The sequence below is a fragment of the Natrix helvetica genome, assembly GCF_964273705.1.
Source record: "Natrix helvetica genome assembly, chromosome: 1".
Taxonomy (NCBI): domain Eukaryota; kingdom Metazoa; phylum Chordata; class Lepidosauria; order Squamata; family Natricidae; genus Natrix; species Natrix helvetica.
In genome coordinates, this window is record NC_138548.1 from 120,303,535 (window position 1) to 120,330,047 (window position 26,513).

At 39.3% G+C, this 26,513-nt stretch overlaps 1 protein-coding gene across 1 annotated transcript; it reads left to right on the forward strand.

The window, feature by feature from the left end:
- Nucleotides 1-7,998: 7,998 nt before the first annotated feature.
- Nucleotides 7,999-25,930, forward strand: SLC15A3 (solute carrier family 15 member 3). The gene is made up of 8 exons (XM_081938463.1): nucleotides 7,999-8,760; nucleotides 11,034-11,332; nucleotides 13,179-13,341; nucleotides 19,060-19,170; nucleotides 20,613-20,781; nucleotides 24,094-24,252; nucleotides 24,469-24,627; nucleotides 24,898-25,930. The coding sequence occupies exons 1-8, from the start codon at nucleotides 8,194-8,196 to the stop codon at nucleotides 25,020-25,022; spliced, it is 1,752 nt and encodes a 583-aa protein (XP_081794589.1). The 5' UTR covers nucleotides 7,999-8,193; the 3' UTR covers nucleotides 25,023-25,930.
- The last annotated feature ends 583 nt before the right edge of the window (nucleotides 25,931-26,513 follow it).

Below are 26,513 nucleotides of genomic sequence, written 5' to 3' on the forward strand. Positions count from 1 at the left end.
GCACTCCAACCTACGCTCTGCTAACGAGGACTACATTCCGTCGGAAAATCAGCAACCCGAGACTCCAAACACAGAGGACTACAGCATCACGGAACCTGGAGTGGAACCGGAGATCAATGATAGAACGGAACGGCATCCAAGCGAGGAAAGCCTTCCAACCCCAGACTGTGAAATGGAACAAGCAGAACAAGCCGATCTCATGCGCACTCCAACTCAACCCGAACTCCGACGATCCACCCGAGTAAGACAGAAACCGACATATTTAAAGGACTTTGTCACCAACAGGAACACTCCATCTAAGAGGGGAGGGGTGTTAGATATTAGCATATATCGCGATAAGTCTTCACTCAGGTCTGCCGCTAGGGCGGGAACTAGGGATCATTCTGATTGGTCGAGAGGTGTACCCGATCCCTATAAAAGGGGAGCTCTTAGAGCGCAAGCCAAGCTGGATCACTAATAAAGAGCTGTTAAGTCACTGATTGTCCGGAGTCTGTTCTCTCGTTGCCCGAATCTAACAAAATATATGAACTACCTTATTAACTTTGGTCATACCTGTACCTATTCTACATGCGGCATTCCTTCCTAACAGCACCATGTCAGTTCTTGCCAATATTTGCTAGTATAACTCAAGTGCAACCAAAGCTTAATTTTACCTTAAGTATGTTCATGCTACTTTGTGCCATGTCACTAGTATTAAAGCCAGTCTAATCTAGAGGCTGCCATAAAAGACTATGCATATTATAGCAACTAGAAGATCCAGTAAGTGTATTGACATATTCAGGACACAGGTACAAAACTGCATATATATCTCCTTTTATTATGTTTTAATAGTGTAGAAATAGCATTTAGATTCTATGAATATAAGGAAACATATTTTTCCCTCTCTCCTGTGCCTTTAATAATTGCATGATCAGCAGAAACATTGCTGACTTTATACATATCCATATTACAAGTTCAACTTGAGAAAAGCTGTTCCTGATCATTTCTTTTTCCAGTCATCCTAGTGCTACACCTACACTCCCAGATTCTATTGGTGGTCTGAATCCTACCAGTTATGACATTCCCACCTGAATTTTCATTGATGGAAATAGCTTCAGTGGAAGTGACTGAGAAAGGCTTCTTATATGGAGAACAGAAGTATAAAAGGGAGAAATTTACAGATGCAACTTTTCCTGAAATACAGTACACCGTATTATAAATGAAGCTCGGCTCCAGATTGATCTTGGCAACTACATGAAAGAAGTTTGCTAATTGCTTTCTTCTCAGATGTCTTTTTTAACTTTTGAGATTTCCAAGTAAGTATGAATCCAGTCTGATTCTGCTTAGTTTTCAAAATAAGCTCAAGTTAGCTAAGTATTGCTACCTTTACAGATAAGACTCCCGCTGAAGCTGTAGAAACACCTATTAAAGTTTCAATTTGGTCTTTAATTTTGCCTGCTTAAGAGGGACATATGGGAATTGCCTGGAATGCAGTCATCACCCTTTTCCTTCCCTCACCAATGGATTCTTTGGTTGACAGGCTGAGCAGGAGCAAGTTATGTCTAGCATTGGGAGCATCTGGATACTTTTTGTGCAAGCATCTGACCCAGAACCTTTTTCTGCTGATGCATGGGCTACTATTCCCATAATCCTCAGCCAGCATGGATATGTTAGCTAGAAATGGTGGAAATTCTGGTCTACCGTATGAGGAGTGTGGCACTTGAAAGAAGGCTAAAGGACAGTTACCTATCAAGGTAAAGAGTGAAATGACCATTCTGGTATTCAGCAAGTTATGTCTGAAGAGAATAACATGATCAGACAATTGTAACAGCATGCAGGAGGCTCTTAATTGACACAGGGGGAATTGCCAGTCGTAAGCTCTGTTTTGTGCATTTCCAATTGTCTGAACACATTATCCACTTTACCTTTTAAAAATGTCCCCTTACTTTCTGGGATTGTCTCCCTTTCCAACAGGAAATTATAGGTAAAGACATACAAGACCTTTAGCGTTTAATCCATATCTCTTAATCAGCTATTTTAAATGGTTCAGCGTTTTGTCCATAAATCATTTTATGGAGTTAGTGTTCCAAGCATGCATTTCACAGCAAATTTACCACCACAGCTTCCCACAGGAAATGTATCAATCTACTATTTACTTTTTAGAAGTATGATATATTCCTGGGTTATCTTATGAAAGATTCCAGTTCTGCTTTTCCTAATGCTGTTTTATTTTATAACAAAAAAATTATCCCTCTATATTATGAATAACTCAATGAGGTTTACACAGAAAAAAACCCTCATCCAATAGAATAGAACAGAACAGAATTCTTTATTGGCCAAGTGTGATTGGACACACAAGGAATTTGTCTTCGGTGTATATACCATCAGTGTACATAAAAGAAAAAAAATACATTCATCAAGAATCATAAGATACAACACTTAGTGATAGTCATAGGTTACTAATAAGCAACCAAATCATATTGGAAACAAATAAAACAATATAAATTGTAGAGACACAAGCAACACGGTTATAGTCATAAGTGGAGGGGAGATAGGTAATAGGAAGGAAGAGAAGAATAATAGTAATACAGTCTTAGTAAATAATTTGACAGTGTTGTGGGAATGAGGTATTTAGCAGAGTGATGGCATTTGGGGAAAAACTGTCCTCGCGTCTAGTTGTTCTATCCTCTAGCGTCATTTTGAGGGTAGAAGTTGAAAAAAATTCTGTCCGGGATGTGAGGGGTCTGCAGATATTTTCACAGCCCTTTTTTTGACTCATACAGCATGCAGGTCCTCAATGGAAGGCATGTTGGTAGCAATTGTTTTTTCTGCAGTTCTAATTATCCGTTGAAGTCTGCATCTGTCTTGTTTGGTTGCAGAGCCAAACCAGACAGTTATAGAGGTGCAGATGACAGACTCAATAATTCCTCTGTAGAACTATATCAGCAGCTCCTTGGACAGTCTGAGCTTTCTGAGTTGGTGCAGAAAGAACATTGTTGTGCTTTTTTGATGGCATTTTTGATGTTAGTTGTCTATTTTAAGTCTTGAGATAGGATAGAACCTAGTCTGGAATTTCAATTGGTTTTGAATGGAGATATGTCCTACATTCGGGGAACAATAAGCCCAAATAAAACAAAAATAACCACTACAGCAAAAGGTAATGCATCTTCAAGCAGCAATCTGGAACGGAGCAATGGTTAGCTAAAACAAACTTGTGAGGATTATCAGTCCTATTAAAAATTCCTTCTAAGAATATTTTATTCAGACACTAAAAGGGACAGGAAAGGAATGGTAGAAGAATTCAGAAAAGCGAGGGAAGCTGAACTACATGATTAGGGTCTATGACAATTCGCCACAACCAACTCACCATAGCCATCTCACCACAGGCAACTCACTGCAGGACAAAGAGTTGCACTAATATCAAATAAATGGTGGAATAGAATCATTAAATCATTAAAGAAAGGATGTAAAAGGAGGGATAGAATGAAATGTGAATGACAACAATTAAAATATGTTTTATTTATTTTAAATAATTAAATCAAATTGTTAAATTGTCCGGCGGCAAATTGGCCATGGCAAGTGGTTTTTCTGGCAAGTTGGCCATGGCGAGTTGGCTGCAGCAAGTTGTCCTATTCAGACATGACTGGGTAACCTCAGCAGAATTAACATTTCTTGAGGACAGGAAGATATTATGCCATCTTCTAGCATTACTTTACTAGGGTTATTGTGCAATAGTTTGCATACTCTTTAGAACTCCTCTTTTTGTATTGGAATGTAGTTTGACCTCTTCCAATTGGCTGGCGACTATGTCATTCTTCATAATTGGTTTACTTTTTAAACTTGGTAATAACTGAAGTGCTGATATAATTTCATCTTCTGATACTAGAGGTGCTTGTAGATAGGGAATATCTTCTAAGGCAGGTGTCTCCTGGGCCACAGCCTACTACCGGACCACGGCCTGTTCAGAACTGGCTGCAGAAGCGGACATGCTCACAGTGGGCAGTTGAGCACGTGAATGCAGCTCCATTTGTGCTCGCCCACCTCTTATGCAGAACCATCTCCTCTCCTCCCCTTAGCCAGTCTACAAAGCCAGAAAGCTTGGAGACCACTGTTCTAAGGTATCTTGGATATTGACACCTCTATACAGTATTTCAGTATAATGCATTCCATTTTCCTTTGATCTCTTTGAATTGGTTGCTATTTGTCCATTGGTGTCCTTTAGTATTCCAATTTGAGGTTGAAACTTTCTTCTGAATTCAGAGTTCTTTTCAAAAATGTCCTTTGTTTTTCCGTGTTTGTTTCTATCTTTGTTATCTTTTTAGATGCTGTACTACTGTTCCTTGTCTCTTCTAATAGCACACTGAACCTGTTTATTAAGTTCTTTTCTGACTTTTATGTCTTTTTTTGGCTTCCACAATTTGTTCTGGTATCATTATTATCTTTTTTCAGTTTTGGCAGATTTTTCCCCCCACATTCATCCTTAACAACTTTAAGTTCATTCCATGATTCCTCTGGTTCTGTATCAATAAAGTTAAGAACTTGTTGATATTGTACTTGAAAATGGTGAATATATGTTTAAGATCACATTGTGGAAACTCACTGGCTTTCTTGAAGTCACTTCTGTGTGGAATCGTGAATTGAGAGGTAAACCTCCTGTGAACCATAGGAGACATTATGACTGAAAGGCTGCTCGGCTGTTTGTTTGTTTGTTTGTTTGTTTGTTTATTATTTATTTATTTATTTATTTATTATTTATTTATTATTTATTTATTTATTTATTTATTTATTTATTTATTATATTTATATCCCACATTTATTATTTTTATAAATAACCAAAACACACAATATACCTTCCTCCTACTATTTTCCCCACAACAACTCCGTGAGTTGAGTTGTACTAAGAGAGAGTGACTGGCCAAAGTCACCCAAGTGGCGTTCATGCCTAAGGTGGGAGTAGAACTCACAGTCTTCTGGCTTCACTTCAGGTGAAGGAGAGATCTTGAGATCACCCATATGTATTCTGGGCAGCTGTTTTGGTGAGCAGACAGCAGAAATTGACATTTTTATCAGGTATGAGTAACAGGATTCCATCATGCTGTGAGCCATTTAACCAACCTTAACCATTTAATCACTTTGGAATTTACTTTTTTCCTTATTGTTTGTAAAACATTGCAAAACCTTCAGAACTGCAAGTTTGGCATTTGCTGGACAAGTTTCTTTTCAATCCATTCATAGAGAGAGAGAGAGAGAGAGAGAGAGAGAGAGGGAGGGAGGGAGGGAGGGAGGGAAAGGGAGAGGGAGAGGGAGAGAACATACAGTTTTAAGAGATGTTTTGCAATATAAAGCAAAGGGATGATGTTTAGATTTTAGAAAGTTTTTTTAAAAAATAGATTAAGGGTTAAGAATAATTTGAATTAAAGAAATACTTTGAAATTAATTAAAAGGATCTTTCTTCATGGGAAAAATTTCTTTGCTTGCATTACAAACTGATAATAGGACTTTGAAGTGTGGATATTAGAGAGTATCATATGTCTATTGTAAAGGAAACATTTGATGGTTGGGTACAAGAGATTCTCAAACTGTTTAACTCTGTAATGGAATCATAAGCTTTTATTGAAGAGGAATAAGCCCAATGGATAAAGACAAAATGGACTTTACAGTGGATTTAAAACTTAAAACTTACAAGAAAGAGGGAGATACAAATAAAGAGGGGAAAAACAAGAAAGAGGGAAATACAAAATAATAATAATAAATAAACAAATAATTAATCAAAAGAATAATATGGACATGATAGATAGATAGATAGATAGATGATAGATAGATAGATAGATAGATAGATAGATAGATAGATAGATAGATAGATGATAGATAGATAGATAGATAGATAGATAGATAGATAGATAGATAGATAGATAGACAGACAGACAGACAGACAGACAGACAGACAGACAGACAGACAGATAGATAGAATTTACTGGAGCTACTTCACTGGAACTACAAAGGATTTTGATGAAGATGACAAGAATTTCGAGAGAGAAAAAACAAGACTATGAGAAAACAGATGTTATAACTTTATTTGTAGGAATTAAAGTTTACTGGCAAAAACAAGAAAAACTACATAATTGGTTTTTAAAATTATAATTAAAATAATGGTTTGCTATTACAGATAGTCCTTGATTTATAACCAAAGTTACAATGGCCTCAGAAGGGATGCTTTATGGCCCATAAAGCACTTTCATCCATCATAAAATGTCATTCTGACATCCCGCCTGCAGTCACATGATTCCATTTCAGCAACCAGCTTAACATTTACAGATTAACAGAGTATTTATTAATAGTTGCAGCACACTATGGTCATGTGACTATGATTTGCTATGTTTCTGGCAAAAAATGCCCATTCAGGATTAATAGATTGGCCTAATAACTGTGTGGTTTCCTTAATGAAAAATGGATTTGCTTAACAACCAACTGATTTGCCTAATGAACTCTCTAAAAATGGTAAAAAGAATCACATTCGGTCACTTGGTTATCTCAACTCACGATCGAAATTCTGGTTCCAACTGTGGTTGTAAGTCGAGGACTACTTCAAATGTTTGTTTTTAAAAAAAAATGGGATTGGATGATGATGGTTATTTGTGATAATGTTTAATTAGGTATAATGGATTAATTTGTAAGATTATTTTTCATAATATTTAATTGTTGATTGGGATAGGATTTTGTTATTTGAAGTCAGAGGTTGGGGCAATTTGCTTAAATGGAAATGGAGATATCAATATTGTTATTTCTGTCAACCCTTATTGGTGTTAGCTCATTAATAAGGAGAATTGAAGATTTAGAGATGACTTTATAGAAAACAGGATGAGGCTTAGAAAGTGTAGCAATATTTAGTTCCATTTTAACAGGCAGCAATGTTAATGTTGACCATATTTACTGGAAAGGAAGGGGAAGTTTTGTCTTCTAATTTTTTTCCTCTTTTTTCATATATATGGTCCCATGCAATATGAATTGATGCCTTTGCCATTGTCACTAAAATAATCAACTACCTCTGGCCACTTTCTACATCACTTGTTGTTCTATGTCGATGCCTGCTTGCTTCAGATGAGCTGCTGGGATGATTTTAATGCTTTGGGTGACCCTGCTGGGAATATTTATTCTTGATGTTCACTCCAGGTATTCTTCACTCATCCCTCCCAGGAACACCCCTTCCCCATCCACAATGCATAGGGGACTTTGGGGGTGGGAAGTAAAGCAAGGTATGGTTTCAAAAATTCTTCTCAAAAATAGCAATAGCACTTAGCACTTAGACTTATATACCACTTCAGAGTGCTTTACAGCCCTCTCTAAGCGGTTTACCCTCAACCTATTGCCCCCAACAATTTGGGCCCTCATTTTACCCATCTCGGAAGGATGGAAGGCTGAGTCAACCTTGAGTCGAGTGAGATTTGAACTGCCAAACTGCTGGCAGCCGGCAGAAGTAGCCTGCAGTACTGCACTCTAACCACTGCGCCACCATGGCTCATAAAAAATAGTATAGTATACATAATAGTATACCTAAAATAGTATTTAAAGCTTTTAATCTTCAAAAGTGAGGTAAATTAGCATGGATATCAAAGATTTGATTTCTTATAAGAAAGGGAGTGAATAGGGCAGTACCTAAGTAATTATTGCATTATCACCCTGACTCATTTATGGGGTTTTATAAAAGTACAAATGTTGTGGGAATCATATTCTGTCTTGATTCTTTTTGTCCATACATGCAAACTTCTTTGCAGAAGATGTGGAATAACTGTGTTGGGTTTTTGACTGATCACATAAGGGACAATTCACTTGGGGCTGGTCCTACCTAAAACTACGCATGTGGTCATGCGGTTCTGCCTTGATAGACATACAGGAAAATGGCAGTTTGGTCCTGTGTTTGTGTGTATGTGTGTGTATTCAGCAGATGCAAATGGGGTGGTGCTGCAAAAGGGGCAGGACTCAGCAAAGGCTCCTATGAAAAGGAAACCATCTTAACCAGCATAACATGAATGTTTCCTTTCAGGGAAATGAACGCTCATGTGATGCTTGTGTTGGAGGGGAGAAATGGGGAAGTGAATGCAGCACTCAAAGGCTTTGTAGAAGAGAAGAGATCAGGAATTAAAAGCCAGCATCGAAAGATCCAGAGAGAAATGGCAAAGAAATAAGATCCACAGATTCTGAGATCGGGCCTCCACCATGGCCTCTCGGCAAACTGAAGAGGAGTGCAATCCCCTGTTACAGCAGAAAGGAGCCCAGCTCAATGGGCCAGCCACATCTCTCTTTGAGGGCAGAAAGGCTGCCTGCCTGGCTGTGTTGCTGGTGGAGATCCTGGAGCGGGCAGCTTTCTTTGGTATCGTCTCCAACCTTGTCTTGTACCTCAACAGCAGCACCTTTAACTGGGGTGGCGCCCAGGCTTCTCAGGCAGTTTTGATCTTCATAGGTGCCTCCTACCTGCTCTCGCCCATCGGGGGCTGGCTCGCCGATGCTTGCTTGGGCTGCTACTGGACTATTGTCTTCAGCTTCCTGCTCTACCTTGTCTCAGCATGCCTGTTGCCCACTGTGGCCTCACAGGAGGGGCGCCTCTGGTTGTGTGGAGAGATGCCATCTTACCCAATACAGCCTTCGTGCCAGGGTGACATGTCAGAGTGTAAACAAACGCTGCCAAGTCCATACTGTGCTCCTCTCCTGTACACTGGCCTGCTGATCCTGGCCCTTGGCATCAGCTCCGTCAAAGCTAATCTCATTCCATTTGGTGCCGATCAGGTAAGAGATCATCTCTCGGATCTATCCTTTATTTATTTCAAGGCAAGCAATTTGGAATTATTATTAAATCCGTCATTGGATTGCTGGGATGGTTCTGTCCCAATAAGCCTCAGGGTTTTGCCTTAAAAAACATATTTTGATGTAATATAATGTCTTCTGTTGTTTTGCCTTTACTGATTTCATATAGCTGTGCCGTATTTTTTGATACACATTTTCTAAATGATTGCCATCTAAAGCAAGTTCAGAGAAGGAAGACTATAGGAAGACACAGTACTATTTTGGTTTAATTAGCGCAGGGGTGTCCAAACTTGGGAACTTTAAGACTTGTGGACTTCAACTCCCAGAATTCCCCAGCCAGCCATGCTGGTTGGGGAATTCTGGGACTTGAAATCCACAAGTCTTAAAGTTCCCAAGTTTGGACACCCCTGAATTATCCAAAGATAGAGAAGGCCTCTGAAAATGAAAGGAATTGTACCCGGGATTGAAAAGACAAGCCTTGGTGGCTGGCAAAGCTATGAGGGACAAAAGAATTTTAGAATTGAGGAATGTTAGCAATCATGACGTCATGATACTATCCTCCCCATCAAAACGATCTCTAGGCCAGATAGCTAAAGTAGCAGCAGCCTTAATACAGAAGTGAGAATGATTAACAGCCTTGGGGATCATATGACCCAAAAAAAAAATATTTAGAGTGGGGGGAAAGAAGAGCATCCAGTAAACCTCCTGTAAAACAATGGGGAAACAATGATCATAATCAATGGTCAACCTGCTGTGTGGAAGCAGGGACAACCGTTAAGCGGGATGATAGGGTTTTTTTTCCTTTGAAAATCAGAAGTCCTGTAGCACTTCTGTAATGCTAATTATTCATTGTTTCCGGAAATCCTGAAATTATTCATTTATTTCTCTTTTTCAATTCACAAGGGTTTTCCCCCACTATTTAATTAAAACGGTGGCCTTATGTTGTCAGGCAATTTACTGTCCCTTGCGTCAATCTCTATCCCTCCTCTGAGTCACATCCAAATGGTGTATTTCCCAATTGACACAAACCAACATTACAGCAAAATGACAATACGTATATAATGACACCATGAAATGATCTCCCTGGTTGCATTCTGAGGTCTGATGGAAGTATGTAGGTCATAGGATTTGTGTCAGAAGGACACACATTTTGTTACTTGTCCCCCTTGTTGTTCCTACGGATGCCTCTGGGGTTGATCACTGCTGACAGTCGTGCTTTGTTCCTGTTCCTTTCAGATCATCAGTGGGGAAAATATCCACTGATCAGAGCACAGCAGCAGGAACAGGAGAGACCCGGGGTGGCTAAGCAGACTAGAACAATTATACTTCCTTTAGTCTAAATAAAATGCTGGTGGTCTGCTCTTTTGTCCTCTTTTCTTGCTGGAAGCTGAGGGAGAAGCTGGTGTCAAATCAGAATGGAAGATGGGGAGATGACTGCTCTAAAAGGAAACAAAATGTTAATGGAGAGGACTAACTCTGGATGAGGAAGATGCCCAGTGACTAGCATGCCTTTGATAAGATCCACAATAGCTGACTGCATCTCCAAGCTAGTGTGTGGCAACTGGCAAGGCATGATTTTATACCCCTTGGGATAAATGTTGGGAATGGAGGGATGCTGCTTTAAGACCAGTATATCTAATAAAGTTTTAAAGTTGTTTCATACACAACCTGTAGACAATATGAAGGCAATATCATGCAAACAAACCTATGTTGTGTAAAGTACAAGCAAGGCTAAGGGCCTGTTTTCAGTGCCACTTGTTACCTCCACAGCTGGAAGAGCAGTGCCATTTGCAAAAGGAAAGTTTTGATACCTTCCCACCATTCCTTCTCTTGCCCCCAGTCAACAATTATCTTTTCCTTTATCAAACATGGGCTTCCACACTTGTCCATATGCAAGGAGCTGCTGCTTTTTGTACAGTGCAATACAGACTCATTTCCTTTCCCAGGGGATAAAACATGAGAGAGGTTTACTCTTATTCTCATTTTCTTTTTTTAGCAGTGGTGCTCTCTAGAGCCATTCTGTACATGCCAATAATTTGACAAAATTGCTATATTATATAAATGTTTACTAATCTAGACATGCTTTATATCTGGATGCAAGAAGGAAGGGAGGTGCGGAGCAGGGAGGGGAGAGGAGAGGAGAAATAAAGAGAAAAGCAACTAACTGGACAATTATTGCTGGGCTTAGTATATTAAGGACTAATTCAGGAGAATCAAACCCCATTCTTTTCTCTCTCTATTTTTTTTCATTACAGGTGACAGACCGTGGCCAGGAAGCTACCCGACGTTTCTTCAACTGGTTCTACTGGAGCATTAACATTGGGGCTGTGCTTTCACTGCTGGTGATTGCCTTCATCCAACAGAATGTGGACTTCCTGATTGGCTATGCCATTCCTGCTGTCTGCCTGGCCCTGGCCCTTGTCATCTTTCTTCTGGCTGCCCCCATCTTTGTCACAAAGCCAGCTCCTGGCAGTCGAGTCTGCACCATGTTGTATTTGGCTCTCCAGAACAGCTGTTGCGGCAAAGCATTGCAGAAGGTGACCATAAAAATCAGGTAAGGCAGACAGAAGCCTTCTTGCAGAAGGTGGCCTCATGGCTGCCATATATTTCTGGTGTCCTGTGAGGGATTAGTATTCCCTCTGTGGTAGCAGCAATCTTCATGCATTGGAACTGAATGAATCTCAGCAATGCATTTCCATCTGCTTTGGACATATCTTGAGATTGCTAAGGTTGGGAAACATTGCATTAGCAGAAGTAGTACAGACTCCTCTCTCACCAGACACATAAGAAGCTGCATTCCATTGCTAGGCCTTGTGCACTGCCAAAGGCAATAATATTTTGGGGTGAGGAAGTCAGAGGTTGTTTTGTCAGGTCCCAATGGATAAATCCAAACAATGCATTTACAGCTTAGCATTCTGCGTGATCCAGGCAAATTGTGGTTTACTCAACAAACTAGCTAAACTTCATACTATAACTCAATGTCTGAGGGCTGAGTCGGAGCAGTGGTCCATCCAGTTCAGGAAAAAACATTACCTGTTATAACTGGTGGCTCCTTTACTAACATTTTAGATTTTCCCCAGCTGTGACCAGAATTGCTAGATGAAACTTTTGCATGAACCAAATTACTGAGCAATGTCCTTCCCCTGTGAGGTTTCTCTGACAGCGTGAACAGTAGGAAGAGAATTGCTCCCTTCACTAACAAAGTTTAAGCACTTATTTATAAGATCTAATTGCCTTTCCTGCAGGAGCCCCTAGCAGTGTACCAATGCAATACAATACAATACAATACAATACAATACAATAGCAGAGTTGGGAGGGACCTTGGAGGTCTTCTAGTCCAACCCCCTGCCTAGACAGGAAACCCTATACCGTTTCAGACAAATGGCTATCCAACATCTTCTTAAAGTCTTCCAGTGTTGGGGCATTCACAACTTCTGGAGGCAAGCTGTTCCGCTGATTAATTGTTCTAACTGTCAGGAAATTTCTCCTCAGTTCTAAGTTGCTTCTCTCCTTAATTAGTTTCCACCCATTGCTTCTTGTTCTACCCTCAGGTGCCTTGGAAAATAGTTTGACTCCCTCTTCTTTGTGGCAACCCCTGAACCAAGTTCTTCCTTCTCCCATTTCCCCCCACAACAGTGACCCTTTGGGGTAGATTTAGCTAAGGAAAAGTGTTTCCCTCACTAGGAATTGAATCTGGATCTCCCCAGTGCCAGTCCAATTTATTATCACTGTGTTGGCCTCACTAGGTAAACCAGATCAGGAAATCAGCTCCATAGGCAGGCTGATTGCAATGTATCTTTTCCTTCTTCCTTTTTTTTTAAATAATTCAGTGAACTAGGGAGGTGTCTGCCTGAGCCACTTCTGAATATTTTCTCATTATTAGTGATAAGATTTCAATCCCCTTTGCCTGGGCAATCAATTCTACTGGTAGTCCTCAATTTATGACTATAATTGAGCCAACAATTTCAATTGTAAGTTACAAACTTTTTTGTGGGGATCATTAAGCAAATTCAGCAGACGTTAAACAAATGTTAGCCAAACATTGGAAATACATCCTGGTTTCTGGCCAAAATGTTGTAATTTCAGTCACTTGACCAGAGGGTGCTGCAAACAGCTATAAATGCAGGCTGTTTGCCAAGCACCCAAAATGTCATTGTATGACCAGGTGGGAGGCTCGGACATTGGAACTTCAAATCTGGGTTGTAAGTAGGGGGTTTTTTTGGGGGGGAGGGGTCTATTATAACTTGAATTAATCTGTTCCCTGTCTGGTGCCCTTCAGTGATCAGACAACAGCTTCTAGATGGCTGGGATATGTGATCTGATCCATCTAGGAGCTGGCTCTCCATTTTGGAGAAAGCTGATTTAAACCCAACATCTTCCTCCCTCCCTTTTCTTTACAGGGCAAGGAATCCCCTGCTGGAAGCAGACAGACCCAATCCCCTTTCAAGGGAAAGCAACCAGCCTATGGGGTCATCCTGTAAACACGCCTCCAACCTCCACGTGATGGCAAAGATCCTGCCAGTTCTGATGACTCTCATCCCCTATTGGATGGTTTATTTTCAGGTAGCCACCTTACAGGGCCCTCGTTCTGTCATATGGGAAGATCCCCTGACTGATGGGCAATGATGCCAGCAGCAGAAGGAAGCATAGTGGCTTGTGGTGTTCTGGGAGGGAGCGTTTAGCTGGGAATCTGAGGAGGATGCCAGTTTCAATTTGCATTTTAATAGTAAGCACTTACTTAGTATTTATTTAGAGATTTACATTCCATCTTTCCCCACTATCTGTTTATCTACACGCAATTGTACATTAAGATTAAACAGTAATAGTAAAAAATGAACTTGTTAAAACTGAAGACGTGCAAGGACGGCAGCAAAAATCCAGCATCAGAAGAAGCCTTTTACTGTAACAGTTTAAGGGAGTTGCCTAGCAACAAAATTACCTCCCCCAAAATGGCCAACAAGCAGCTTCTTTGGGCAAGCCTTCCCTGATTGCAGGGCCATTTAGAAATGTTTTTTCCTCACCATTTGCAAGTTTCACCCCAGGGGATCTCCAGAGAAGGCTCTGGATGATGATTTCAGTGAAAAAGGAAATTCAAACAGATGCATTTTTCTTCTTTGCAGGTTAATGCAATTATTAGAAGATTCTGTGTCTCAGAAAAGAGGTAGCACCTTCGGAAATGTTAAAATCATTTTTTAGTAGACAGTTTAGATAGATTTGTATCCCCCCCCCCCAAAAAAAAAGTCCTTTCAACCTTAGAGATGTGCACGTAAAAATACAAAGTGCTGCCTGATTAACTGGTTCATAGGTATGGAGCACTTCAACATCTGCTGCAACGGGTTGGTGGGGTAACCTAGCAGATGGCTATAACTATTGTTCCAAGCAAATTTTATACTAAACATAATATTCTGCTGGCTCAAGGACTGGTGGATATCGCTTCAGCATGCTGACTGGCTGTGCCCCAGGGCAGGCCTAGGGGTAAACAAGGCTCTGAGGACTGGAATTGGTTTGCCCTTATTAAGTGTGGAATTTTGTGCAGGCTGGGTGTGCTCCTTCCTGCACTGATCCAGTCAGACCTTCAGCGTCAGCTGCAGGAACAGTTTTGAGGGTTTCGGAAAGGATAATGTTGCCCAGTTGGAAGATGTGTGTTCTAATGTTAGGTTGTGTCCAGTGGTTCAGAAAACGGGTTTTCATATTTCCAAGAGATGCCAAAGACTGAAACTGATACTGTAGTTCCCCAAAAATAAGACCTATCCCAAAAATAAGACCTAGCTTGATTTTTAAATGTGCGCCCAATATAAGCCTACACCCCAAATAAGTCCTACTTACGACCCCACCCTCTCCAAGGTGCATGGGGTGGTGTGAGTGCTAGGGTGGCGATGGTGGGGTAGGGCTGCCCTACCGGTACTTATCTTCAGATAGTTGCAGCCAGGCCTTGCATGTGTCAATCTAGACAGCGAAATGGAGGCGGGGGGCAGGGGGGCACCATGCCAATCAATCTGGAGCCCATTTCTTGCCTGCAGAATCCTTTCCTGGAGGCCTCTGACAGCAAAATGGAGGCCGGAGGCTGCTGCGAGATGACTCAGTGGAAGACATCCCTCCCAAAATAAGACTTGGTGCCTTTTTTGGTGGCAAATCTATATCTATATCTATATCTATATCTATATCTATATCTATCTAACATCTATCTATCTATCTATCTATCTATCTATCTATCTATCATCTATCTATCTATCTATCTATCTATCTATCTATCTATCAATCATCTATCTATCTATCTATCTATCTATCTATCTATCTATCTATCTATCTATCATCTATCTATCCATCTCTGTATCTATATCTATATCTATATCTATATCTATATCTATATCTATATCTATATCTATCTCTCTACCTACCTACCTACCTACCTACCTACAACACACACACGCACACGCACACGCGCACACACACACACACACACACACACACACACACACACACACACAGACACATATATATATATATATATATATATATATATATATATATATATATATATATATATATATATATATATATATATATATATATATATATATATATATATATATATATATATATATATATATATATATATGATTGGGTCTTATTTTTGGGGAAACATGGTACCTGTTAAATGAAAAAGATGTGTTTCATCACCAGCCTTCAGTCCTCCTTATGCACTTTTTCCATGCCATGCATTTCTTTGTATTGTCAATTTCAGTAATGCTCTGGTGAAGGACAATTAACATTGTAATTTTGGGGTGGCAGCCTGTATATACAATGTGAATCCTAGGGTGGTTACTGCTTTCTGTAGATTGCACATTCATGGCAATTCAAGTTTGATCTTTGAAATGTTGTCTAGAGAGAGAGAGAGAGAGAAAAAAGCAAGAGAATCTTTTAGACATGTAGAAAAAAGATTTCAGCTGATGCCAGGAAAAGAAGTTTCCCTCTGTGGTTTTTTTTTCTATATTGCTCATTCAATTTCACAAAAGAACTCTTCCTTTAGAAATTCTTTCAAAGGAAATAAAGAAGCATTGTAATGAAATGTTCATAGGTGTGGCGGGATATTCTTGCCCCTTAGGGAATTGGTTATAAGAGAGTCAACCAAAATGTAATTATTTGATTGTGTATACGTTCTTCTGGATATTTGAAGAAAGGGTTGCCATGCTTCGATTGAATGATACTGTTGGCATTCAAAGGATTCCTATACTAAGAAGTGAAAACGTAATTTTTTATTCTTAAAAAAAATCGATAAATCATCCACCTAATATTTATGTCCTTAAATTGGATGAAGAGCCCTGAAAGGCTAATTTGGGATAGAGTTTTTTCTGTATAGAAAAACAACCTTCGTATTCGCAAGTTTATTTATTTACTTGATATAACCATTATTTTACTTAATCTTCAGAGAGAATCCTGCACACTATCTAGCCATGTGATGGCAAACCTATGGCACGTGTGCCAGAAATGACACGCAGGGCCATCTCTCCGGGCACACTAGCCATCACCTGTTGTTCTTCCGGGTTACGGTGCACAGAAACTGGGACAGCATCCCAGTTTCTGGCACATGCATGCGCACCGTCCAGCTGGTCTTTGCCAGAAACCGGAGGACCAGGTGGCCAGTTTGCATGCATGCGCCAGAAACCGAAAGAGCTGCTCTTCCGGTTTCTAGCACGTGCGCCCATTCGCTCCCGTTTCGACATTTGATGCCGAAAAGGTTCGCCAACACTGACTTAGCCTGATCATGCTGAACATGAAAATAGCTTGGTTCTCTTCACCAGATAAATTCCGCCCAATTGTTAGCAGGAAGACAGATTCCATTAAGCTTCAGTCCATGTGCAATTCAAATTAAACCCACTGAATAAATAGGAAGCAGATTCACTTCAATACTATCAACCTGTGAAAGGTTGGTTAGAGAAAAAGGGAAGCCTGCCACTTTCATTTCTCCCCTGATGACTGTTTGCTATTATAGCACAGCAATAAAATTGATAAATGATTGCAATAAACTGAATGAAATGTGCACTTAAAAAAAACAAAAAAAAAGGTCTGGCTTTTTCTATAGTCTTTTTTTAAAGAATTGTAAATCCTTGTTGTGCAATGAATTTCATTTGCCAAGAAAATCTAGAAACAATTATTCTAAAGAGATACATGAATGAGGAAAAGAAGAAGGTGGCAAAACTGCCCTGGATTATCCTTAAGCATTTTCTCCCCCTATTTTGGCAATAGGGTTCAACAGAAAGGAGAGCTGTAGGGACAGCGTGCTCAACTATATGGGTTGAAAAGGTCACCTCTTAAGTAGCTTTTGATTGCAAATGATGTGTCCTGAAAATAGTTAGCTGCTCATTGTGAATGATTGAGTGCTTCCTGCTGAGTAAGCAGAGACTGTTGCAGAAACTGTAGAAAGAATATAAGGCAGCCAGGATAGAAGTGAGTGAGCGAGCAATGAGTTTGTTGAAATGCAACTCTGTGTAAGGAAAGGATCAGAAAAAGAAGAAAGCTAAGGCAAGAGCAATAAACCAAAATAAGAAATGACTGCATACTTTAGATTTCAGCATATTTTAGCAAACATACGTATGTTTTCTTGGTAGAAGAAGCTCATCAGAAGAGGCAATCAGGATGAATAAGAATTCCTAGAAATAGACATACTAAAAGTGCAATCACAACTGTTCCAAAATGAAGAAAATGTGATGGTGGTGTGAGGGGGGAATATAAATATATATGTGGTGGGTTGTAGGTGGTATGCCCTGGTACAGGCATACTGGAGCCTGCCCAGAGCACCAGATACCGTTCCGTATGGGCCCACCAGCCCGCCCAAGCTCCTTACCGGTCTTCTAAGTCTTCGGCGCTTCCGTGTACATGCACAGCACATACAGCACCTGCGCAATGCTCTGCTGAACTGCTGGAGTGTCGCGGAGGCTCACGGAGGTACTAAGACACATGTGCATGCTGCGTACATGTGCGCATGCACTACGTGCATCCATGTGGATACCACAGTACGGTTGGAACAGGATCCGGACACCACCACTGATTATATGTATGTATGTATACATGCATACATACATACATACATACATACATACATACATACACACACACACACACAATAAATAGATGATAGATAGATAGATAGATAGATAGATAGATAGATAGATAGATAGATAGATAGATAGATAGATAGATAGATAGATAGATAGATAGATAGATAGATGATAGATAGTGTGTGTTTGTGTGTGTGTGTGTTTATTTAATTTCTTGTCTTGTAAAACATCAATTAGATAGCAGATGATATAAGAAGTAGTTGGGATGACTGATATTCTAAAGGACAAAATTCAAATTATCTTGATATAGTAGGGAAATGGACCAATAGCCATTTGGGTCTCGTGGTTAAGTTGCTAACCTACAAACTGGGAGAGTGTGAGATCTACTCCCGCTTTAGGCATGAAAAACTGATTGGGTGACTTTGGGCCAGTCACTGACTCTCAACTAAACTCGCAGGGTTATTGTGGGGAAAACAGGAGAAGGAAGGAATATTAGATATGTTTGCCACCTTGAGTTATTTATAAATATTAAATTTGGAATGCAAATCAAACAAATATAAAATTCTTCATTTAGGAAAAACAAATTAAATGAGACAACCTGTGTGTTAATCATCTATATGTAATCATAACATTCATATCTATGAATGTTGGGGAAAGTTTCTTAAATGGAACAGCAATTTAATCAAATATCAAGGCAAGAGAGTTCATTTTGACAAGATGTGTTCACGCAGAAAATTAGCAACCATTAGTCAGGGATACTTTCATACATTCCTTATACTGACTGGGGAAGGGGTGGGGTGGGGGAGGAGTTGATCATCTAAACTGTACTTTCCAGCTCATCCTATGTCATAATTGCCATATCTAATTACCCATGTTATGATATTACTAAGGCCCTATGACAGGACACTGACATTACCATGTAATAAGACTCACTGTTCCATGAAGATGGATAGGGTCCTCTGTTAAGGATATAGGATAAGAACATTAATTTCCCCCCAAATAGGTGCCTTTCTAATATTTTAAGCTTCAGTTCCAATTGTCTCCAGCCACCATAACCAATGGACATATTAGCTTAGCTGAGAGAATATGGGAATTGGTTTGACATGTCTCAGGCTTGCCAGGTTTAGTGCATGTTATTTTACTATAGGAAAGCTCCACATAGAAAAACATTTAGGTTTTGTGTTTATTTCTTTAACAATATCACTTTTTTATTTTATTTTAGATGCAGTCAACCTACTATTTGCAGGGTCTCCATCTCTCCATCCCCAACTTCTTTCAAAATAGTCATATGAATAACAGTGCACTCTCAGCAACCATAGATACTATATATATGGTAAGCTATGGGGCAGATGAACTAAGCGGTTTGGGTTGTTATGTTCTAAGAAGTTTGGCTTTCGTTCAGTCATTCAAAAGCATGTTGGCTCTCTCAAATCATAATAAAGGTCCCTCTAATGGAGAAGCTCTAAGTGTCCAACAGCTCACATAAAGGGCCACCATCAAATATAGATGTGTTAAGAAATAAATAGCTCTGTTGAGTAGAAGGAAAGTGATCATTTGTGGAATGAAGGTGTGTGAAACAGATCCTTTCAATCGTCCTCTTCTCCAAGAACCCAAGTCCAATCCTTAGTTTTGTAAGCAGCAAATCTCCTGACCAACTGCATATGTCATAGTTAGTTAAGATCATGGTTACTATAGATGGAAGCGAAATGGTTCTATTTTCTCTCAAGCCACAAGCTGGTTATGGCAGAGGAATTACTGAAACATTAGAAGAGTGCGTGTATAAGTAGGAGAGTGAGGATTCTAAAAAACTAATGTTGATTATTTCATTTTTTTCTCTCGAAGAGATCTGTTATTTCAGGATGAAAATAAATTGGTTCTTCTTTCAATTTGTACTCCCATCACCATGAATTTAAATCTAGCTTGTAAATATATTTGAGTGGGGTTAAGAGGCTTCTACTACAATTCATCTGAACCCTGAAGCAACGGTTGCTCATTATTGCCAAGAACCTGCAGAATGCCATCATGAACCATAACCACATCCAAAATCATACTACCCTCTCCCCTAAAAACTAAAAAAAAGAGGGGGAAGGGTTCCCCACATATGTGATGCAGCACAGCTAATTTGAATCACTGGATCATTCACCACACATCTTTCCCTGCTCCAGCTATTAGATGTGACTGCCCCAGTTTATAGAATGGTCTTGCTAAAGGCTGATTCACATGACTGAGAAATAGGATTTTCTGCTGAAATCTGTTAAAATGTCTGGAGTAATCAAGATTAGCTTTTTGCTTGCTGCAAATCACTTTCAGTAAGAACAGTGTGCTGAAAGCTTCTTGCCTGTATGTAATCAATCCAGGAGAGTTAAAAGGAGTGAAATATGATTTCAGGTGTTCTTTATTTGCCTGGAGGAGAAACAATTCACAAGCCTGGACAAGAACACTGAGAATGTGTGCTAGTTGAGGGGATTTGACATTAAAACAATCAGCGCCATGGTACATCAGTGGGTATTCAATTTACAACTCCATCCACATCTCCTAGCACTTTTGTATCACTTCTAGTAGCCATTCCTGATGCTTTTAGTATTAGGGGACTTGAAAGATATAAGCAGTTGCACGAGTATTGGAAGCATCTGTGAAACTGCATAAATCTATAAATATTACAATTTAGTTTTGTTCATTGACTCTTTAGAGACCCAAAAAACCAGCCTTTTTGTGTAATGGAAAAGAACTCAATGCAGAATAATATTTGCATTCTTTTCCTCAATCTCTCTTCAGTTTCCAGATGCCTGGCTCCTTCTAGCCAATGTAGTGGTTCTGTTGATCCTCATTCCATTGAAGGACAGGGTAATAGACCCATTCCTAGCAAAGAAGAACCTGTTGCCATCAGCACTGAGGAGAATGGCCCTAGGCATGATCTTTGGTCTTGGCTCAGTCCTATTAGCAGGTAAGCCCTTCATTCGTAAGCTTTTACTAACCCCACATTCCTTACCCCTAAAGCAGTGGAGGCTAAAATGTTTTTTAAAAACCAGCCATGATTTGGTCATGACTTGGTTTGCTGAGATACTTAGATATATTGTATGGGTTTGTCCCATTATTGTCCAGTTTTAGGTTGATATACATATATTTGTTAATAATCATACATTTGTTAATATGGTTTTGGGAAGATGAATACAGCTTTAATCTGCTAATGTAACATTGCATTATGCACTGAAAAAGTTAAAAGTACTATGGAAGTTAGGATTTCAATCAGCAGTAAATGTATGAAGAAATTAATTAATTAGGTATTGGATACCGTAAAGAAATTATGTTATGATGAAAGAGCACCAGCAAGAGGTCCCCCAAAGGATCAGATATTTTGTTTCAAAATGAGCTATAAAAAGAGTTTTCAGAGGAAGAATCGCAGACTGAAGATGGCACCACAAAAACCTGGGCATATGGTTGCCATAGATAACAGAGTCAATGAGTAAACCAACTCTTCAGAACCTCACTGGGCAAGGAGAAGATGGGACATCATCCACATGCACTCTGAATAGTTGCTCCTTACAAGAAGACCACAAGACAGTAGTCCCCAGGAGATTTTGAGAACGGAAAGACAACAAGGATAGTCATCCTGCTCGTAAATGTGAACTTTGCCCTTTAAAGGACACTAGGCTCATGAATTTTCTTTTCTAATCACTTTTTAAATTTAATTAATTGCAATTATGAAGAGTCCTTCCCAAAGGAAATAGTTTGGACTTTTAGCAAGACATAATAAAGATAAGCAATTTTAAAAATTAGACACTAGAGGGAACTAAAGATTTTTGTTAAAGAAGAAAAATACACGAACCAGCTAATTAATTGGGGTTTATAAAATGATACAAAACATAGAAACACTGAAAATACTGATGGACACTTTTGAAAAATGGAACCAGAAGTTAATATCAACAATGTCAATAATAATGTTTGCTTCTATGGATAGATTGTGTCCAAAAGATGTTATGGAAGTAATGGTAGATATAGAATAAGTTGTACTGAAAGGCAGAGATGGCATCAAAAGTGGTTCTACCAATGACAGACTGCGAAAGTGACATGGAAAACAATGTCTCACTGGATATACAATAGAAACTAGTTAATGCAATGTTACATATTCATCTATTTCTGAATTAGCTTTCTATTTCTATTGACATAAACGAAAGATGGGCTAATATTATTCTATGCGATCAAAGTTTAATGCAATGCTAAAAAAAACACCTCTCTGGGTTCCTCGTTTCTTCCTTTCCTCTTTTTTGTCTTTTATTTCTTTTTATTTCCTCCTTCTTGCTTTCTCCTTTGTATATTAGAGTAAACAAAGCTTTAAAAATTTATTTCTCTTCACTGCTAAATGGAATGTTGGCTACCTTCGCTTTCTGCACCTCAAAAGAAGGCAACGCAAAGCATTTCTGCATTGTATGAAAATGCTACTCATGTAATTGTTGACACTGTTGCCCCAATTTGGTTTACTGTAATCAGCTCTACACCTCCTTGAAAAATACAGCAGCCTGTGGAATAACAAATCAAAATTACTGTAATCAGCTAACATCGCTTTTGCGGTTACTGCACTAGTTACCAGTAGCTTTCCTGGTGCAATTCAAAGTACTATTTTTGACCTATAAACCCTTGTAATGCTTGGCACCAGGATACATACATGATTCCTTTTCTCTATAGAAGCAGCTAGCTCACTCAACACTAACAACATCTTTTAATGCATCCTAATTTCACAAGTTCACAAGCTCATGGACAGTTGCAAACTCCCATATTATGGAATAATCTTCCTCTGAAAATTAGGCTACTTCCTTCATTGTTAGCCTTCCAGAACAAAGCAGTCCTGAGAAGATTTGTACGGGGGAATAGTCATCATGATGCACTTATATTGTTGTAGATCTTCTTTTACCTTGATTTTTAATCTTTTTTTGAGGTATCATGTATAATGTAAGGAGTTAGTTTTTTAAGTCTGGCAGTATAAAAATGTAGTCAATTAATCAAGTAGTTAATAGGTGCTTGACTCAAGGGAAACAATGCCTTCATTCTGTACGGTACTGTCTGTGCCTCAGTGATTAAAAAAAATCTTGATCATTAATGTTTAAGCCAACATAGTTATATACTCTCTGGGGACTGAATGTTCAAGTGCCTGGCATCCCAACCTGTCCCTGATGACAGCCCATAGCTGTTCCAAGGATGTTCCAGTCATCTCCTTGAACCCCATCAATCTCTTATCAAGTCTACATCTTTCATCCTTGCCAAACATAATCTGTTCTTCATGTGCTTTATGTGGGGGATGTGAACAAAGCAGCGTCCTGGTTTCCAGTTAAAATTTTGAGCGGTCTGTCTTGATATTGTTCTACAGTTTGGACACTTGAGAAAGTGAAAGAAAACAGATATTTTCACATTGTAGCTTTGGAAATGGTTATTAATTGTACCATAGAGCAGTTGTGCAATTCAGCCGGTTGTATCCGGTTCAGGCGAACCAGTACCGGGGGCGGTGAGAATTTCCGCCCACCCGCGAAAGAGTTCATTAAAAAGGAAATGATTTTTGAACCACGGTATCTCAAATGGGCCGATTTAAAGACTCCAGAGGGAATGGAATGTGGGGAAGTTGTGACTGCTTTAGTGTGACTGGCTGCTGATGCATTGCTGGGCTACTTCTGAGGTCACATGATCTTCATTTTCAAAGTTCTGTTAACAGTTTTCCAGCCAGTCTCACAATCCCTTCCTCCCTCCCCCACCCATCAGCAGTTACTTATCTGCCTGTGAAGAAGGAAAGGGAAAGGGAGGGGAGGGAGATTTCCAATGCTCCCAGCCAGATTAGCACATGAAAACTCAAAGGGGAAGCAAGCTGATAGGATGTCGGAAGATGCTCCTGCTTTTTGTCCACCCTTGTTCATCGTATTTCTGTTTAGGGCAGGGGTGTCCAAACTTGGGAACTTTAAGACTTGTGGACTTCAACTCCCAGAATTCCCCAGCCAGCATGGCTGGCTGGGGAATTCTGGGAGTTGAAGTCCACAAGTCTTAAAGTTCCCAAGTTTGGACACCCCTGGTTTAGGGTAAAGAAATATCTCTGAAAAAATATCCAATGGGACATGGGTTGTCTAGTAAGCATTTTTATACCTATAGTAAATATTTTATACCTAACATAACAAAGATATGACACCTATTTTCTGATTTTTAAAAATCTGCCTCATCTATGAGAATGTTCTTCACAATATCTTATTCTGGGTCCAAATGCTTTTCTCCTATCTAGGTTTCCTGGAAACTAAGCGGCTGCAATATGTGAACAACAACCAGACAATCACACAACAAATTGGGAAAGATGAATACATTGCAGCCCCACTCTCCATTTTCTGGCAAATCCCTCAATATTTACTCATTGGAATCAGTGAAATCTTTGCCAGCATTCCAGGTAAGCCAGAGAACAAGGCTTTATTAACCCTGTTGTTCCTATATCAGCATTAAACCAGAATTTCCTGATCCGAATGTAGTGCAGCTAGTTGCACATCAAAGATGAAAAAGCACAATGTTCTCATCATGACCTCAGGAGCCTTGAACTATCCTTCAAACCTACTTTCAATGTGCTCCTCTAGGTTGCTAATCCTTTGAATTCTTTCTGTTTTTCTAGGGCTAGAATTTGCCTATTCTGAAGCTCCCAGAAGCATGCAAGGAGCAATCATGGGTCTTTTCTTCTTCATTTCTGGAGTTGGATCTCTTTTAGGATCTGGCCTCCTGAGTTTACTCTCCCTGCCAACCAGTGGTTGGATGCACTGCCCAGAAGATTTTGGTGAGCATCTGTCATACCCTTTAGTCCCTTCCTCCACTAAGGAGAATGGAGAAGCCATTCAAAGAGTTTTCACTGTTCTCCAGCAAAGCCAAATATCTTATGGTAAAGGCAGGTAGATTGGAGGAGACCTAAAGAAAATTATTTAAAAACATGTTGTCAAAAGACTGTTCTACAAAAGGATTCGTGGACCTGTGAAGGCTGCAGAATGCAAGAATACATCCTTCTGCAGCTGTATACTAAAGGCTCTCTTGCTCTCTCTTTCTTGTCTAGGAAACATCAACAAATGTCAGATGGATTATTATTTCTTCCTCCTAGGTGGGATTCAGGCGGTAACATGCATCCTCTTTATGTTCATCTCCGTCCGCTATGAGCGTCAACAGCGACCCACCAGCTGAGAGAACAATTTTGATCACATTTTTCAGGGCTGCAAGAAGTCACACATGCTTTTCATCATGAGGGTCAATGCTATGGCTATTGCAGAAAGTTAACTGATTCAAATGTTGTGAAGGCTGTATTAATGAAAATTGTAATGAATGAAATTAATGAAAGTAGTCCAGATTACCAACAATAGCAACTGATCAGGGTACTAAGAAGTACAGTTTCTTATTTGATGTGTTAATGTTTTCCAGAAACTCAATATGAACAGTGGAGTTATGGGAAGGTTGACGCTAAGATATTAACTACTGAATGTAAGTTAAACGGATCATGTCTTGATCCATCTAAATGGTTCTTGCCCCTCTTAGTACTTACCATCTCCTTTGAGCTGAACCATTTTTGGGGGAGAGAAAATTAAATCCTTAAAAAAAAGGAGAACGTCATACATATTGTATGTACTTGTACATAGACATTTACATAATTTGGAGATCTGAAAGTCATCAGAAGCTTCTGATACTTTCCAGCCAAATATCAGTGTTGCAAATGCAGATTTCACAGGGATCACAATTATGGAATAAAATCTTGTATTTATAGCTAACTTTTGTTAAAGTAGTAGGAAGGTACCAAAAGTTTCTTTTTCAGCAACCTACCCAAGTCTTAAAAATGCATATTACCAGTCACAGCATTTATTTCTTTAAATAAATAATGCATTGTCCTTCATCTGTGGACATGCAAATCTTTGCTTCCAAGTATTGTTGGATAATACTGAAGAATACAGAAATATCATATTATACATTATATTATGCATATGGACATTTATAATGGGAGCTACAGTTATGTGACTGTATGGTACATAGTGACTTAACATATGTAGCTTTAATTTTGGACAAATGCATTTCTGCATTCATGTACAAAATCTTAAACATTTTTTTAAAAAAAAACCTTTCAGGAAATAGTTTGAAATTGATATGAAATCCATTATCCCTTTCAGGGTGGCAAGAATGGAAATTACAGGTATTTTTGCAAAATCTCAGAGACAAAATTGAAAAAGATATTTCCCCCAAGTAATTGGTATGAAAAATATTCAGCATGTGCAGATCCAAAGAGATGCCACAGTTACTTAAAATCAATATAAAAGTGAGGGAAATGGACGATTTAAAAAAAGGAAGGAAGAAAGAAAGAGAGGGGGGCTAGGAATGAAGGAGGGAGGGAGAGAAGAAGGAAAGGAGAGAGGGGGGGGGAGGGAGGGAGAGAGTTTTTGACTTGGACTGAAACATTAAACCTACTCTATTGGGATTGCTCATTTCAGATTCAGCTTCCCAAGCTTTCAATTTGCTGTTGAATGTTTAAAATTCAAATTAGTGTAAACTCTATAAAATTTCATACTTGGCAGTTCACCAGTTGTTAGCCTCATAAAGTAGACCAGATTAAAAACAGATACCAAATGAGGCCTAAATCTACTTTATTAAAATAGCTACAATAACTAAATCTTGTGCTTCCCTCTTCTATCT

Coding starts and splice junctions, on each gene's coding strand:
- SLC15A3 (XM_081938463.1), top strand. CDS start 8,194: ATGGCCTCTCGGCAAACTGAAGAGGAGTGCAATCCCCTGTTACAGCAG. Junction 11,333..13,178: donor AAGGTGACCATAAAAATCAG/GTAAGGCAGACA, acceptor TTTTCTTTACAG/GGCAAGGAATCCCCTGCTGG. Junction 24,628..24,897: donor GCACTGCCCAGAAGATTTTG/GTGAGCATCTGT, acceptor TTTCTTGTCTAG/GAAACATCAACAAATGTCAG.